At 46.1% G+C, this 16,136-nt stretch overlaps 1 protein-coding gene across 2 annotated transcripts in view; it reads left to right on the top strand.

Annotated features, from left to right (window-relative positions):
• Window positions 1-16,136, top strand: part of SMAD9 (SMAD family member 9) — a 56,671-nt gene that overhangs the window by 5,559 nt on the left and 34,976 nt on the right. For both annotated transcript variants that reach the window (XM_075919157.1, XM_075919158.1), the window contains exon 2: window positions 14,631-15,261. In XM_075919157.1, coding sequence (XP_075775272.1) covers window positions 14,850-15,261 — 412 coding nt within the window. In that variant the 5' untranslated portion in view covers window positions 14,631-14,849. The remainder of the gene's footprint in view (window positions 1-14,630; window positions 15,262-16,136) is intronic.

Below are 16,136 nucleotides of genomic sequence, written 5' to 3' on the forward strand. Positions count from 1 at the left end.
GACAAATGTGGTTTTGACCATTAAGGACCACTCCTAGGTTTCTGCAAGAATTGTTGCCACACCTCATGCAAACAAGATAGAGACTTTCTTTGAGTTCAGAATCCAGGATTGCAGAAAATAAGACAAAGGGGTACTCCTTCAGCCAAATGTATTTTGGGAGCTCCCTTCAGCAGGTACACTGATACAGAAAATTCCTATTGCTTTTTCTTTCCAACATACTTTCAAATGCAGCACATCTTCATAGAGCTATTCCCCGTCTTTCTAGTGGTTGACTTTTGAAGGCCTGGTTGCAAAATTCACCCTTTACTACCTACAGTTGCTGTTTGCCCCAGCCAGGAGGCAACGAGAGTGGGGGGAGCAGGAGCCAGTGCTGGGGGAGCCAGCTTAAAATCTAGTTCCCCCAGCACTGCCTCCATGGGGATAGGGGAGTAGTGGGGACCAGGTGCGAGCTGGGCATCAGCTGATTCCCAGCTGATGCCCAGTCCCAGATGCTGCGTCTGTTTTTTAAATGTATTAAGAGCCTAGTGGCTCTTAATACATTTCAAAATCAGAAGTGCAGTTGGGGGGGAACCCGGCACGAGCTGGGCCACCTGATTCCTGGCTCACGCTGAGTCCCCCCTGCTGCGCTTTAGCCTGTTAAATGTATTAAGATTAGCTAGGAATCATCTGGCCTGGCTTGTGCCACCTCCCCCCCCCCCCCCCCCCCCGCCCTGCTCCACACACACACTGTGCAAGAGTCTTTTAAATGTATTAGGAGCTGGCAGGCTCTTAATACATTTCAAAGGCAGAGTCACAGCAGGCTTAACTCCTTGGGTTGGGAGCTAACCCCACTGTGGCTCCCCCGTTTATCGACTAGTTGATGGAAAATCCATCGACTAGTCGATTAGCTAATTAACCTATATTTAACATCCCTAAAATGAATATGCAAATAAAATGTTGCCTGACTGCCTACCCCCAATCCAGCCCCTTGCTCCCCAGTGCCTAACACCCTTTGACTCCCCACCTATTTGACCCTTTAACCTCTGACCCCTATAGCCCATGCCAACACCCTCTTGCCCCATGACCCCACTACGCCCTCACCCAACAGCCCTTTACCCCCACCACACCTCCTCACTCTCCAGAGCGAGACTGCCCCCATAGGGAGTGTGGCCGTTACTGCTGTGCGGGGAGGAGGGGAACAGTCTTTGGCAGCATGTAATCCCTCCTCCTCTGCACCTCCTCCCTCCCCAAGCGCATCTTGTGCTCCCATTGGTGGGGTGTGAGGGGTGGAGTGCGGCATTCCAGCCGGGCCGCCATTTCCAAGGAGGGATGGAGGCACCTCCTGCTCCACCTCCTCAGCCCCAGTGTCACCACTGGCAAAAGCAGAGCGCAGGTGGACAGAGAAAGCATGGAGCCCCAGCCGTCTGCCTTTACCAAGGGGGGAAGAAGGAGGGAGGTGCCTCCTTCCGCATCCTCTTGCTGCGTCTTCAGCCACCACGGCTGCCAGAGATAAGCTGCCACAAACAGTTGGCTTGAGCTCCAGCAGCTTCCACCACCCAGCAGTCAGCGGGTTGCGGACCAGCAGCATTCAACGGACTGGCAGTTGGGAACCGCTGCTTTAAGCAACTTGAAGCATGGAGCTGTTTGTTGTTTATGTGATTTGGTTTACACTCTGCAATGGAGTGTTTGGTAACTGTATTGCAATGTGTAAATAATAATTGTGCTGGGAAGTAAAACATTCAACAAAGTTCAAGTGGTTTTTGGTTTTGTTCTTTGGGGTTTTTTTTGGCATTTAATTTTCTAGGTTGTTTTACTTAACTGTGAAACCCTTAAAGTGGTGTAAAGATGCCCAACATAGGACATCACTTTCATACTTCAGGGACTTAAATTTAAGCACCGAAATCCGCATGTCATCATCTGCTATCTTTTTGAGAGAGTTTGTCTATGTGTGTGTCTGTCTGTTCAAGAACTCCTCCTAAACAGGAAGAGCCAGGATCACCAAATTTGGTATGCATCTTCTTCTTATCATAACTTAAAGCAAGGTCAGGGGTTGGCTGTTCCAGGAAAATGGGATGTGCCTGGAATGGGATTGCATCTCATAAAACCATACGGAAACGAGACAAAGTCACCAGGCAGGTGAAAAGAGCTGACTGGGGATGCACCACACCCCATCCAGCACTGTCCCAGACCTGAGCCTCCCACTTCCCAAGTGCCCTTTAGGGAGCATGGGGCCTAAAGTCCCTCCCACTCCCTGATTCATGTGGGGTCTTTTCTGGCTGTTCTTCTTCATCAGGGAGCAAGGGGAAGATGCACAGTTTGCTGCATTCCTTATTCTGGCTGCGGGGCTTGGGGGCAGATGAACCTGGACCTGCCCCATCTGGGGGACATGCATCCCTCCCGCAGCTGTGCCCGCTGGAGCTTCGGCAGCCATGGAGAGGCACGTCTCACCTGGCCCCAAACTGCTGTGGTGAGAGAGGGCTGGAACAGTCCTCCCTGGGGCAGCCTGCAGGCTGAATGCCTCATCCCCAGCCCCATTCCAGAGCAATGATTTAAAGCATGTACAGTTTCATCTGATTTCCCAACAAAGAAAAATTGAATTGAGGGCCTGAACAATGCCAAGTACATCTTCTAGTAGATTTCAAAAGCTGAGGCTCTGCAAGGAGCGTGGGATCAGTGGTAGTTCCCAGGCAGGGCTCTTGCTACAGTTAAAAGGCAGAGGCGTTCTTATAGAATAATTGAATAGCTGATGGAAGTCCAATCAACTGTTCGATTTAGTTAATTAATGTTAATTTAACATCCCTAGTGTAGACCGCACCGGAAGTCGAAATAAGCTATAAACTCAAGTTGCATAGCTTATTTTGAGTTTAGCCCTGCTGTGTAGGCGTGCTGTAAGTGGAAAATGCCCAGTCCACCTTCAGCAGCATCTGTCAGTTGGTTTCTTCAGTGATGGGGTCTTTGCCATTGGTCCAGTTTTACAGAGGCAAATCCAGTAATTCCACTACCAGCCTGCACTCAGCACTCCCCCTTGTGACTGGCATATTTGGATCTGATCCCCCAGCAGTCAGAGATTGTAGATGCCCCACACCAGAAGCCCAAAGGATACTATTGGGTTTCATGCTCTAGAGCACTCATTTGTGCAAGCTACTGGGGATGTCCCTGTGCAGACGACTGCACGATTAACCAGTAAACCTAGGCTTATCGGTTAATCCTGTTGACTACATGCATTTCCCCCCCCCCCCTTGCCTACTCTGAGAGTCAGCAGCACGGAGGGTGAGGGGGGGCAGGCAAGAGCTGATACACATGGGGAGCCAGCTTTTAAGCAAGCTCTTAGCACATGCTAACTCTGAAAACCCCCTGCCTCTCCCCTTTGTTTCCCCCTACAGGCAGGAGCCAGTGCTGGAGGGAGCCAGCTTAAAAGCTTATACTGCAGAACCCACAGTGCCACCGGATCCCCTGGAGTGGGGCTGATAGCCAGGAGCCAGTGTGCACTGAGAGCTGGCTTATAAGAACTGGCTGCTGGCTCTGCTTCTGTGAAGCAGCAGCAGCCCCATACTATGGGCTCTAATACACAGCCTGCTCCTGGGAAGCCAGCTGTTACCCTGTGCTGCCAGACTGGCAGCTAACATGTACCAGCAGCTGGCTGCAGCTCCTTGCTGTAGCCTCTGTATCAGAGCCCGCAGCACAGGGACAGCAGTTGGCTGCCCAGAAGCAGGGCTAGCAGCCATAGCATGCCAGGAGCTGGCTTGTAATATAAGCGCCGGCTCCCGGCCCTGCTCCTGGGAAGCCGGCTGCTCTGCAGGTTCTGCAATATAAGTTTTATATACTGCAGAGCCTGCAGCGTGTCTAACAACTAGAATTTTTAACAGGTGCAATGTTACTTTTTAAACTATTTTTTACATCCCTAATTACAATATGTTGTATATCTAGAATCACAGAACACTAGAATTGGAAGGGACCTAGAGAGGTCATTGAGTCCAGTCCCCTTGCCGTTCCTGGACCATCCCCATTAGATGTCTTAGATGTCTATCTAACCTGCTCTTAAATAGCTCCAGAGATGGAGATTCCACAACCTCCCAAGGCAACTTATTCCAGTCTTTAACCATCCTGACAGGAAGTTTTTCCTAATGTCCAACCTAAACCCTCCTTGCTGCAGTATAAGCCCACTGCTTCTTGTCCTAACTTCAGAGGCCAAGAAGAACAATTTTTCTCCCTCCTTCTTGTGAAACCTTTTTGATAGCAGTTTTCAGGTATCATGTCCCCCGTCAGTCTTATTTCCAAACTAAACAAGGCCAATTCTTTCAGTCTCCCTTCATAGGTCATGTTCTCTAGGCCTTTAGTCATTCTTGTTGCTCTTCCCTGGATCTTCTCCAATTTCTCCACATCTTTCTTGAAATGTGGTGATCAGGATTGAACACAAGACTCCATCTGAGGCCTAATCAGCGCAGAGTAGAGCAGAAGAATGACTTCTTGTGTCTTGCTCACAACATTCCTGTTAATGCATCCTAGAATCATGTTTGCTTTTTTTTTTTTTTGCAACAGCATCACATTGTTGACTCATATTTAGCTTGTCCATTGTGATCCCTAGATTCCTTTCTGCCATACTCCTTCCTAGACAGTCGCTTCCCATTCTGTATGTGTGAAACTGATTGTTCCTTCCTAAGGTGAGTATTTTGCATTTGTCCTTATTAAACTTCATACCTATTTACCTATCTAATTCCAAGCTATTCTTTTTCCTAAAATGGCTGTATGGGAAAAGCTCCAGGAATCATAGGGATTAATCACGAGAATTACAAGATATGATTAGTATGAAAATATACTCCAGCTCAGCACTGATACTGAAATACTTCAGCAGTCCCCTTCTTCCTTTGTGTTCTTTATGGCATATAGATGTGCGCTTCATTTGAAAAGGGCCAGCATTTATTTTTAAAACTATTAATTAGTTTTTCCAGTGGTTCCCTGTTTAGAAACAATGTTGGGCACTGGTACAACTTAGTTGGGAATGCTTGGTATGCAAAGGATGCAGGACTCTGCATGTCTGTAAAATGGGGATATTTGGGTTGTAAACTCTTGGAGAAGGTACCTTCTCTTACTGTGTGTATCTACGGTGCCGTTCACCAAGAGGTCCTGTTATCATTCAGATAGTCTAGTCAGTAATAAATGGTATCAGTAATTGCTTAAGCCTCCTCTTTCATTGGTCTCTGGAGACTCCTGCCAAAAGTCCTTAGTCAAACACAACTTGGTCAAGCCAGGACTGTAAGATTGGGCCCTTGTTGTTTTATTCTGGTAAAGGTCTACGTTGATTGAAATCAACCCGTGAGACTGAACTGGAGAATTAAGCCCCAGCTAGGCACCAAAAGCCCAGGCTACGCTAGAAAACTAAATCAGTTTAACTTTGTAGGTCAAGATGTGAAAAATCTAGACCCCTGAGTGGTGACCTAGATCTCCATGTAGACAGTGCTGGGACGATGGCTCACTGGGGTATGCTGAATCCTCCTTTTGGAGATGCAAACTGCTATTTAGCCAACTTGCTCTAACTTGGATATGGCATGTACCTTACTAAAATCTGTATAAAACTAAAGGTCCTGTCATGTTTTGAGATGAAGACCTTGGGACTGAGCCACTCACTTTGGGACTTTTCAACTGCCTGCATGTCTAACATTGCCTGTACCTCCTTTTCCACTATTCAACATGACCATGTGGTAGCTCAGACACTCTTAAGCCAGCTCCCCCCAGCATCAGCTCCTGCATCCCCCACGGCAGCAAGGTGTGGGGAGGGAAAGCGAGTAGAGTAGTGACTAGTCACTTACATCCCTAGTGAACAGTGATATCTGGGCTTGGACCTCTGGACTTTCTCTCATACAGCCGGTCCTGGATTCTGCTGAGGGCTTGCGCCTCTGGGAGGGGTTTTTGCCTCCTTCCCTGGTCCGACCTTAACTGAGCTGCAGAGCCCTCCTCTTATACTTCCTGTCTTGCCTGTGCACTCGCTGCAAGGAGGGCAGGGCGGAGTTAGCTATACCCAGCAGAGGGATTTGACCCCCTCAGTAGGGGAGGGAAGTCATCCTGCTTTGCTATTGGACTATATTGGACTACTGTATAGTGATTCTTTTGATTTGCTCCTATCATCAGTAAACTGTAAGATAATAGTTCTCAAACTGTGGTCCGCAGACCCTGCCGCCTCCCACGTCCGTGGCTCAAGCTCAGCACCCCCTTCCTCCTACAGCTGAGCGCCCACACTCATGCTCCAGCCTTTCCCTCCCTCTCCCATGTAGTTAGAGTGCCAGGGTCGGTTTCCCATGGGGGTGGAGGAGAGAGAAAGTCCTGAGCCTCGCTGTGCAATCTGTCTTGTGGGAAAGGAGTGCTCCCCCTCTCCCGGCTGGAGGATTTCCCTGCTGCTCCCGTTGGCCAGAATCTGGGCACTAGGAGTAGTGGGAGGCAGTGCATGGGACCGGCACGGGGCTCAAAGGCAAGTATATGTCCCTGTCATGCCCAGATCCCCACACTATCAGCCCCCCATGCAATCTTCCCCCTGCCGAGACCCTGCACCTCCAGCCCGCTCCTGCACCCTCCCCCTTGGCCAGATACCCTACCCCCAGTCCGCTCTCGCATCTTCCCTTGCTCTTGCACTCTCCTCAGTAGCCAGACATCCTACCCCTACCCGTTCCTGCACCCAGACTTGTTTCTGTATACTTGCTCCTGGCCACACACTGCACCTTCCCTTGCTCTTGCCCCCTCCCCTTGGCCAGGCATCCTACTCCCAGCCTGCACTTGCACCCTACCTCCCATCCAGACCTTGCACCTTCACTCCCTCCTGCACCCCACCTCCTGCCCAGATCCTGCATCCCCATTCCTCTTGCTGGCAGCCTTGTCCCACACACTGAACCCCTCATTTTTGTCCCAACCCCAAATAGGGGGGTCTGCAAAATCCATTAACCTTGGAACCCCAGAAGAGTTAATCTGGGCTATCGGAAACCATGAACCTCAGTCCTCCCTGCCCCTCCCCCAGTGGGGCTGGAATGCCACAGAGCAAAGTGTCTCAGCTGGGGCCATATCAATGAGGCTTCTCATTTGTGTGGTCCCCAACTGATTTTTCTGTGAGTTAGTGGCTCCTGACCCAAAAAGGTTCCCCACCGCTGCTACAAATAAAGAAAATATGGGAACCTTCTGTGTTGGACATAAATTAATATTTTACTTTATTTAAAATGAAATTTGATAAACTAACATGAGAAAGTTAAAGTGTTTAACCTGTTTAATAATTTAAATTAATCTTTTCTTACTGATTAAATTAAACCCTTCCTCCTAGCTGCTGCACTAGCAAAATGACTCGGGTGTAATGATGTAATTAATGTCGAGTTTCCATTAGCAACTGGTGGTGCACAGAAAGGTTTGTATTGAGTCAGGTGAGCCATGGGCCAAAAAGTTTGAGAAGCACTGGACAAGAGCAGTGATTCTCAATCTATTAATCATTGTGGGCTGCAAATACCATTGGAAATGTGTTAGCTGGGCCTCAGATTGAGAACCACAGCACCCACCCCAACTGCTGTGCCCAATCCCCTCAGCCCAGGGACCTCTACAGAGTGGGACCAAGATTAGAGCTTCAGTGGTGGGGCTGAGCAGCAGCCCTGACCCTGACCCCTGCTGTGTGGGGCTATGTGATAGCCCTGACCCCAGAACCAGCTGTGAGGGGCCAGGCGGCAGCTCTGACTGCAAGCCCTGACCCTGGTGTGCAAGGCCTGGCGGCCAGCCCCAACTCCCATGCGTGGGCCCTGGTGGCATAGTAGTCCTGGCCCTGGACTTTGCCACCCTTTAGCATACAACTGAGCCACAACTGTGTGCTAATTGGGCCATGTGACCTGCTGTTCTTTGGTCATGAATCTCTGGATTAGAGCAATATCCTTCTCAGATGAGGAAAACTGACACTTTGGGCCTGATTCTGTAGGCTCTGAATCTGAAACAACTATTGGTTACAGTGGGATTTGGAAGGGCTGCCAGATTGGGCCCCGTTTGTGTGACTCAGCAGGAAGTGGATGGAGAAACATTAAATCATGACAGGGTACAGCAGAATGCCATGTAAAGAAATCTGAAAGGCAGAGAATCCCTCCAGAGTCTTTGTACAGAGAGAGGAGATTTGACTCCAGTGAACGTATCTGTGGGTAGAGTCTGGAAGCCCAATTGGTGCTCTGAGCCCTACACAGATGTCAAGGATCTATTGGAAGCACAGATCTATTCCTGAGTGCCTCCATGCAGCCTCACGGGCGCGCTCGTGCTCCAGCCTGAAGCTGTCTTGCAGCCCTCACCTGCCCTCTCCTCACTCCCAGATACCCAGTCTCAAAAGGTTTGTCTACATTGCAGTAAAAACCCTGCAGCACTCTTGTTCGGGCTCAGGCTAGAACCTGGGCTCTGAGACCCACCCCCTTCATGTGTTTTCAGAACTTGCGCTTCTGCCTGAGCCCAATCATCTCCACTGCTGTCTTAGCCCCATACCTCAACCACACAAGCCCACGTGAGCTGCCTGACACCAGCCATAGCCATGTTGCATGCCATTTATTGCAGACATACTCTAAGAAGGCCCTACAACAGATTCCGAGCTAAGAGGTCTGGTGCTATAGAAGCAACTGACTCTCTGGCATGGGGAGTCACTAGCAGTGCCACACAGCTGAAGTAGTTTGAGTCATTCATAAGAGATCCAGGACTGATTGCAGTGTTCAGGGAGAAAGAAGTAAAGCTCTCTCTCATCACATCATGGGCCATTCAAAGCTGAGTGAGTGAGGGAATTCTTTAAGGTTAAAATCTCTGGTTAAGGTTAAAAGGTCTGTAGCAAAACCCGCATTGCTTTCAGTAGGGGCAGGATTTCACCCCAAGTGCTTTGCTAGTATCTGCATCTGCACGTGCGTGTGGCAAGACCAGGTTTAGAATGACCATTATCAAAAATCCTTCTCTCAAGTCACATTTATCATGAACCAAGTTACAGCTAGATGAAAGGGTAGCTGTGTTCAGACATGTTAGGCAAGGGGTTAGAAACTATAAATGACAGAAGAGGGTGGGACATAGTATTCAACCATGTAGATAGTCTAGAACTGAAATTCACAGCCTTCAAATATGGGACACTTAAAAATAAACGTAGTGTGTTGTTAATGAAATCCGTTCAGCTGCAGGCCTGCTTTCATCTTCATGCTTAATCTGTAGCTGCAATAAGATTCTTTCATCTTACCTCATGTTTTTTTCTTCCCGCTCAGCTTTTTTTCCTCCTGTCCCATCTACTTGCCTGGTTTCCCTTTCAAAATGGTTTCTCTCTCTTTCCCACCTCTTGGCTTTATTTCTATGCCTCTCAGCTGTTCCTTGTTATGGGAATTAGTGTAGCTCCGTGGATTCAGCACTGGACTCGCACTCAGACACCTGAATTCTGTTTCCAGCACTGCCAATGATCTCAGTTCACCTCTTTGTACCTCAATTTTCCATTTGTACAATTAAGCTAATGATCTTAATCTCCTGCTTTTGAGATCTAATGATGAAAAGTAGGGATGTAAGTGACTAGCGACTAGCCTAGGCTTATCGGGTAGTTGAGTCTCCACTCGACTGCTCGCTTCCCCCCCTCCTTGGTGTCTCTGTATCAGGCCAGCGGTCTGGGACCCAGCACGAGCCGGGACTGCTCAGTCCCAGCTTGCACAGCGGTCTAGGACCAACCATTGCTGTGGCTCTGTGCGCCCGGCTCCTACTACATTTAAACGGAAGAGCTGTAGTGGGGACACTTATTGACTAATCGGGTAGTCAATATAAATTATATCAACTACACGATTAGTCAGTTACCCACTTCTTAATATCTTTAATGGAAAAGCACTGTATAAGAGCTAATTATGACAAAGCATTGTACTCATTTTAGATGAGTATATGTATATGACTTCTTCATGCTTTCATACTTTAAAAATTGTTTTTCTATCCTTTGGTGCTGTGTGAAAGACCTACACAAAGAACAGGGGGAAATGACTGCAGTGAAACAGAATATACATAATGTGGTGTCAAAGGCACATGTTTTGAAAAAAACCCTACTCTTTTCCTTCTGTCTTTTCTAGTTACAGTAATCTGAGGTTTTAGTTGTAACCGTATTATGGAAGAAATGTACAGATATTATTGCTTTAAAACACAGTGTCTTTTATATCTGAGACATTTTCTTTGCAGATAATTTCTTTTCCCTTTAATTCTTGTGGAGGTTTAGTTGCTGTCCTAGAGTCAGTTTCCCAGTGTCTAGCAATATGTGATCCCAAAGCATGGTACAGTATATGTCTAAGAAACCCTTTGAGAATATCTGTGAACATATTCAGTTGTTTCATTGACACCGAAACAGATGACAGCAGTCTTTCTCTACATTGGCAACCATGCAGTCTGTTGGGTGTACTGTGGTATCAAGACAGTCTTAGGGTATGTCTACACAGCAGGGCTAAAGTCAAATTAAGCTACACAACTTCAGCTATGTCAATTGTGTAGCTTAGTCGAAATAGCTTACTTCTGCTTTTGGCACTGTCTATGTAGTAGGAAGTCAAAGGAAGAGCAATCTTCCTTCGACTTCCCTTACTCCTCGTGAAATGAGGGTTACCAGGAATCAGAGTAAGAAGTCCTCCAGCTTGACATTATTTCAAAATAATGGCTTGCTGTGTAGATGCGCACTATGTTATTTCAGAATAACATCAGTTATTCCAAATAACGCTGCTGTGTAGATGTACCCTTCCAATGCATCCATACAGGTGTATGCAATTCTTACAGAAGATATGTGTGTGTACAGCATTTGGCAAAACCGGCTTCCGCTCTATACACAGTAGCTTGTAGGCGTGTCCTGTTTTCTTTAAGACCAGTGGAACTTTTCCCATTGACTTCCGTAAGAGCAGGATTATACTTGTTAAGTGAAATCCACCCATGTGATGGTGATCAGCTCAGGGGCTATGCACCACTAAAGTCCCCAACATTTGATTTAAATGGGACATATTAAGTGATGCATAAACCTTGTGCTAGTCCTCTGTCCAGGAATAAATATTACCAGCAGCACCAGTTCTTCCATGGGCACTCCTTGAATTGTCTCAGTGTGTGAGACTTCCAGGATCTATTCCTGAATCTGTCATGCTGGGGCTGTGTGTTGTTGCTGGACAAGCTTCCATTAACTTACTGGATTGGATGCCTTTTCACTGACTTCACTGGGAGTTGGATCAGGTCACAAAACAGCATGCACATGATGGCTCTGTGTCCTCTGTAGGCCTCTCCTCATATCAGGCTCCTTACTAGTATGGCTTCTGTAAAGCCACAGTGGCAGGTTGCAGAATTCTCCGAAGCAGCTCTTCAGTCCATTTTAAAGGGCCTCCCTATCTTAGGAGCAGTCAGTGGAAAAGTAATATGGCTTTGTGTTGTCTTACCCTTCCACCTGAGTTCCGTGAAGCCAAGTAAGCTGGAGAAGTAACTGTTGTTGACTAAATGATGCAAGGCATTTACACAAGTGTTGCATGTGCTATTGCCACAAAGCTTGACATTTAGAGACTGTGAGACCAGGACTGGTAGTAACACTTGATCTCAAATGGCAAAGCTCATGACTTTGTAAAACTATAGAGTTTGATGATCAGAGTTGAGATGTCCTTCTTCCATGGACTCCAGTCATCAGCATAGAACATACCAGACTATCAAAACTGAAAACATGTCATCAGACATTGCTTAAAGCCCTTCAAAACTTTAACCTAGGAGTGCAGCAGGCAGCCACTCCCCGTATAAGTTGCTTGATAGAAGATGCTTAAGTCTGAAACAGATGTGGTCCTAAAAGATTATGTAAATTAAATTAAGTTGTGAATTACCCTATTCCTGTCTTTACAGCACTATAGCAGAGAGGCTGCCTAGGTATTTCATAATGGAACATTTAGGTACAGGAACAAATGACTTCGTCTGCTGAGCAGCCAGCAGTATTATGTAATCTAATAGCATTGAGGCAGGATGTTTTGATGATAATAATAGTCAATATCAGTATAGGGTATGTATATCTCAAAGCAGCATTTAATACCATTTATGCTTTGTATTCAGATGTTTTTAAAAATTTTGTTTTAAGAGAGAAATGAAGGTGCACAAAAGGAAATGATATAATATAGCCTTATCTTAGACTTCATCACATGATCTGCAGAGCACTGCTTTTGCTTTTATACTGTACCCTTGGCTTCTCTCCCACTAACAACAATAGTGTTCAGACTCATGCTGAGGTCACTGTTGAATTATTTAATTTGACTGGAAGAGATTAATGTGTTTATTTAAAACCTTGTTCAAAATGGAAAAAAAATCCCAGGACAATATTCTTACGCATGTAAGTTTGTATTCCACGTATGCTTTCAGATCTGCTAATTGTAAAATTGGATTGCCTTATCTAGAACAGTTGTTTACATACATTAGTGCCCGGGGACACCCCTTAGATAAGAAATGTTCCCCGTGTTCCAAATCAGCCTAAAACAGCAGGTTTGATCATTGGCTCTCTAGGTTCTCTGTTCATTAAATAGGATCTGATCATCATCACTGTTCCTTCCCATCCAGGTTTTCATTTTCTCACATGAGGCTGGAATTTGGAGCAGCCCAAACTACTCTGCAGCAGGGTTAGCTCCCTGGTGGGGGTGGGGTGGCTGTGGCTCTACCTTTCACTGCAGAGATGGTGCTGGGAAGAACTGGCTTTTAAGTTAGCTTCCCCTTCTCCCCCCTCACCCAACCCCGGCTTCTGTTTCTCCCCTCCCCCCTCCCCCCTGATATAGAGGCATGGGGGGGGGGTGGCAAGTGACTAGCAGAGTACTCACTCGACTACCTGACTAGTTGCTTACATCCGTAGCTCTGACTCCTCACTTCCCCTCTTGCTGCCTCTGATTTCAAAAGGAGAAAGGCCAGTGGGGACGGAAACAATCACGCTGGCGCGGGTTCCCCTCTGTGCCTCTTCTGCAGGCGGCTGTGGTACATTTGAAAGGGAGAAGAGCAGCGGTTGGAACCAGCGCAAGTGGGTTTGTCTCAATTGCCACTCGCCCCGTCTCCCTGCTGCCCTCTGCCTCCCCTACCTCTCATGGAGATGGTGCTGGAAGGAATCTGCTTTTAAGCTGGCTTCCCCCAGAACCGGCTCCTGCTCCCCCCACCCTCCCTTACTGCATCTCTCTGATAGAGGCAGTGTAGGCGGGGAGGTGACTGGTCGTGTTCCTACTCAACTACCTGATAACCATTTGCTCATCAGGTAGTCGACTAGTCGTTTACATCCATAGTGTGAAGAAGTACTTTTCTTTGGTTGTTTTAAACCTGCTGCCTTTTCATTTCCTTGAGTGACCCCTGGTTCTTGTGTTCTGTGAAGGAATAAGTAACATGTTTTCTTCACATGATTTTATAGATCTGCTATTTCTCCCCATTAGTTGTCTTTTCCAGGCTAAACAGTTCAACTCTTTTTAATCCCTCGTCATAAAGAAACTCTTCCATATCTGTAATAATTTTTGTTGCCCTTCTCTGTACCTTTCCCATTGCTAATATTAGCTTTTTTAAGATTGGGTGACTGGGTGCTGGAACAATTTGTGTAGTGGGGCTGAACTGTAAAACCTGTATATGATGGAAAGCACTTCAAGCTGCAGCACCTCCAGCCTTCCTAACTGAAGTACCTATAAAAAAACCAACAAATGTCCTGGTAGCACTTTATAGACTACCAAAACATGTAGATGGTATTATGAGCTTTCATGGGAACAGCCCGCTTCTTCAGATGACCGAAGTTATGAGTTGGGATGTGTACACTCGAAATAAATAGGGGAGAGGAAGGGGAGGGAAGAAAAAGGGAGGGGGCTGGGAGACAGAGCCATCAGTAAGTATCTGGAGAATGGTTACTTAAACCAAAGCAGATAAAAATCAAGGTCAATAGACATGTTTCTGTGTCTTCATACTGACCATTTCCTAGCAAATACAGCACAGGATCCATCTATTCGGTTGTGTCATGAAGTCTGTGATTCACATTCAGAAGCTTTGAATTCCTAGAGAAAGCGGAGTAAATATGACTTCTTTTCATGAGGAGTGGAGAGAAAATAACTTTAAAATAGTTATAGATTTTTTAAAGTTATTAAGTGAAAAATTGAGACTAGTGTAATTACAATTTCTGATGATTGATTATGGCATATGACTCAAGATAGCATAAGATTTCAGGAGCAGGAGAGGAGTTGTGTTCAGAAAAACAATGCCTCATCTAGTTTAAAAACTATTTTTCTATTGGATGAAATTTAGTCCTAAGGTGAGGATATGCGAAGATATACATCAACGGCACTGAAAACCAAATAATTTTTTTTAGCTTTAAGAAAGGAGTTTTTTAATCAATGAACTTTCCTTTGCAATTGTTGCAATCCCAACATTGCAGCATTTTCCTAGTGCATGACAGCAGGAAGTGTCTTTCTCGAGAAACCGTCTGAAAATGCTAGTTTAAATGGCTACATAGATGCTTTGCTTTGTCTAATATTAGAGAAATGTAAAAACAAAGGACCCAGCTTCCAAGGGTAATATTGCATACAAAATAGCAGAGAGAGTGAACAGTAAGCAAACTTTTGAGGTTCTTTCTCTTTTTTAAAATCTAATTTTATTAAAAGTATAAATCAGGAATTATATTAAACCTAACTCAGGTTGTGTTGTTGTTTCAGGCTTGATCAACATTTTCGTGCTATTGGGGAAAGGTCGGAGTCCCACGCAGTTGCAAAGTTCTCATCCTGTGCCTAACACTAGGAAGACTGTTATGTGGGGAAGAGGCTCTCTGTGAAAGCCACTGCCCTGTCTGAATATTGTGAAGACTTCACCCAAGCTTTGAATATTGTGAAGACTTCACCCAAGCTTTGTAAGCAGCTGAGAGATTGGTGCTTCTTATGCACTCCAGCACCCCTATTAGCTCATTGTTCTCCTTCACCAGCCCAGCAGTGAAAAGACTGCTGGGCTGGAAGCAAGGAGATGAAGAGGAAAAGTGGGCGGAGAAGGCTGTAGATTCCCTGGTGAAGAAACTGAAGAAGAAGAAAGGTGCCATGGAAGAGCTTGAGAGGGCTCTGAGCTGTCCTGGCCAGCCCAGCAAGTGTGTCACAATCCCACGCTCCTTGGACGGGAGGCTGCAGGTGTCCCATCGCAAGGGGCTGCCCCATGTCATCTATTGCAGAGTGTGGCGTTGGCCTGATTTACAGTCTCACCATGAATTGAAACCACTGGAATGTTGCGAGTTTCCATTTGGCTCGAAGCAGAAAGAAGTGTGCATCAACCCCTACCATTACAGACGGGTGGAGACCCCAGGTAATAGATCATTTGAAAATGATACAATCAGCTCTTTGGGTAAAATGTCTGTACTTGGTGCATCCTAACTAATCTTGCTGTGAAATCTTAACAAAGAAGGCTCTGTTCAACTGAAAAGGATTCCAGATCTGGCTTTTGCCCATAAATTTGGGATTTACAGGGGCCCTATTCTCTCCTGGTAAAAGACAAGGAAATCCTACTGAAGTGTGAGAGGAGACTCTGACATCAGGAACTTGTCCAGGGTGCTGACTGCCTTTTTTCCCTTTGATATATTGGGTTCTAGCTACCCCAACATCATCACCAGTTAATATTGTGACTATTAACATGAAGACAAACTAGTCTCTCAACCCTGACTAGATCTTTGTCTGACTCTAAAATGACAAAAACTGACTTGCTAATTGTAGTACATGGCATTTTTAAAGATTAGAGTAGATCCAAAGGGATGAATTAATTGTCATAAAGGTACACCAAAGATCCTAGACCTTAGCTCAATCTAGTCTTCATAAAAGACCCATTGTTGTTCTGCTGCTGTGGGTTTTTCATATCTAGGTGAACATTTATACCTTCCTCACTCCATGCCCCATTTCCTCATGCTACTTTAAATTTTCCTGCTGAAGGTCATCTTCAGGGTAGACTTCAACCAGCATTGGAAATCCCTGCCTTTATCATGGGATCACTGGATTTGCATGGCAAAGAAACTGCTAAACAATGATTGTAAAACTGTTGTCTGCCACCCCAGTCTTGTGGCAATTTACTGGTGCATTGGGTTTGTAGTTAGTAACTGTAAACCAGGTATTGCCATTGATGATCCTCTGTCAGTCATAAACCTTGAAGTGAAATTAATTAAGGTCAGATAATATGAACCATGGGATTTT

This window comes from Pelodiscus sinensis, chromosome 1 (genome assembly GCF_049634645.1).
Source record: "Pelodiscus sinensis isolate JC-2024 chromosome 1, ASM4963464v1, whole genome shotgun sequence".
NCBI lineage: Eukaryota > Metazoa > Chordata > Testudines > Trionychidae > Pelodiscus > Pelodiscus sinensis.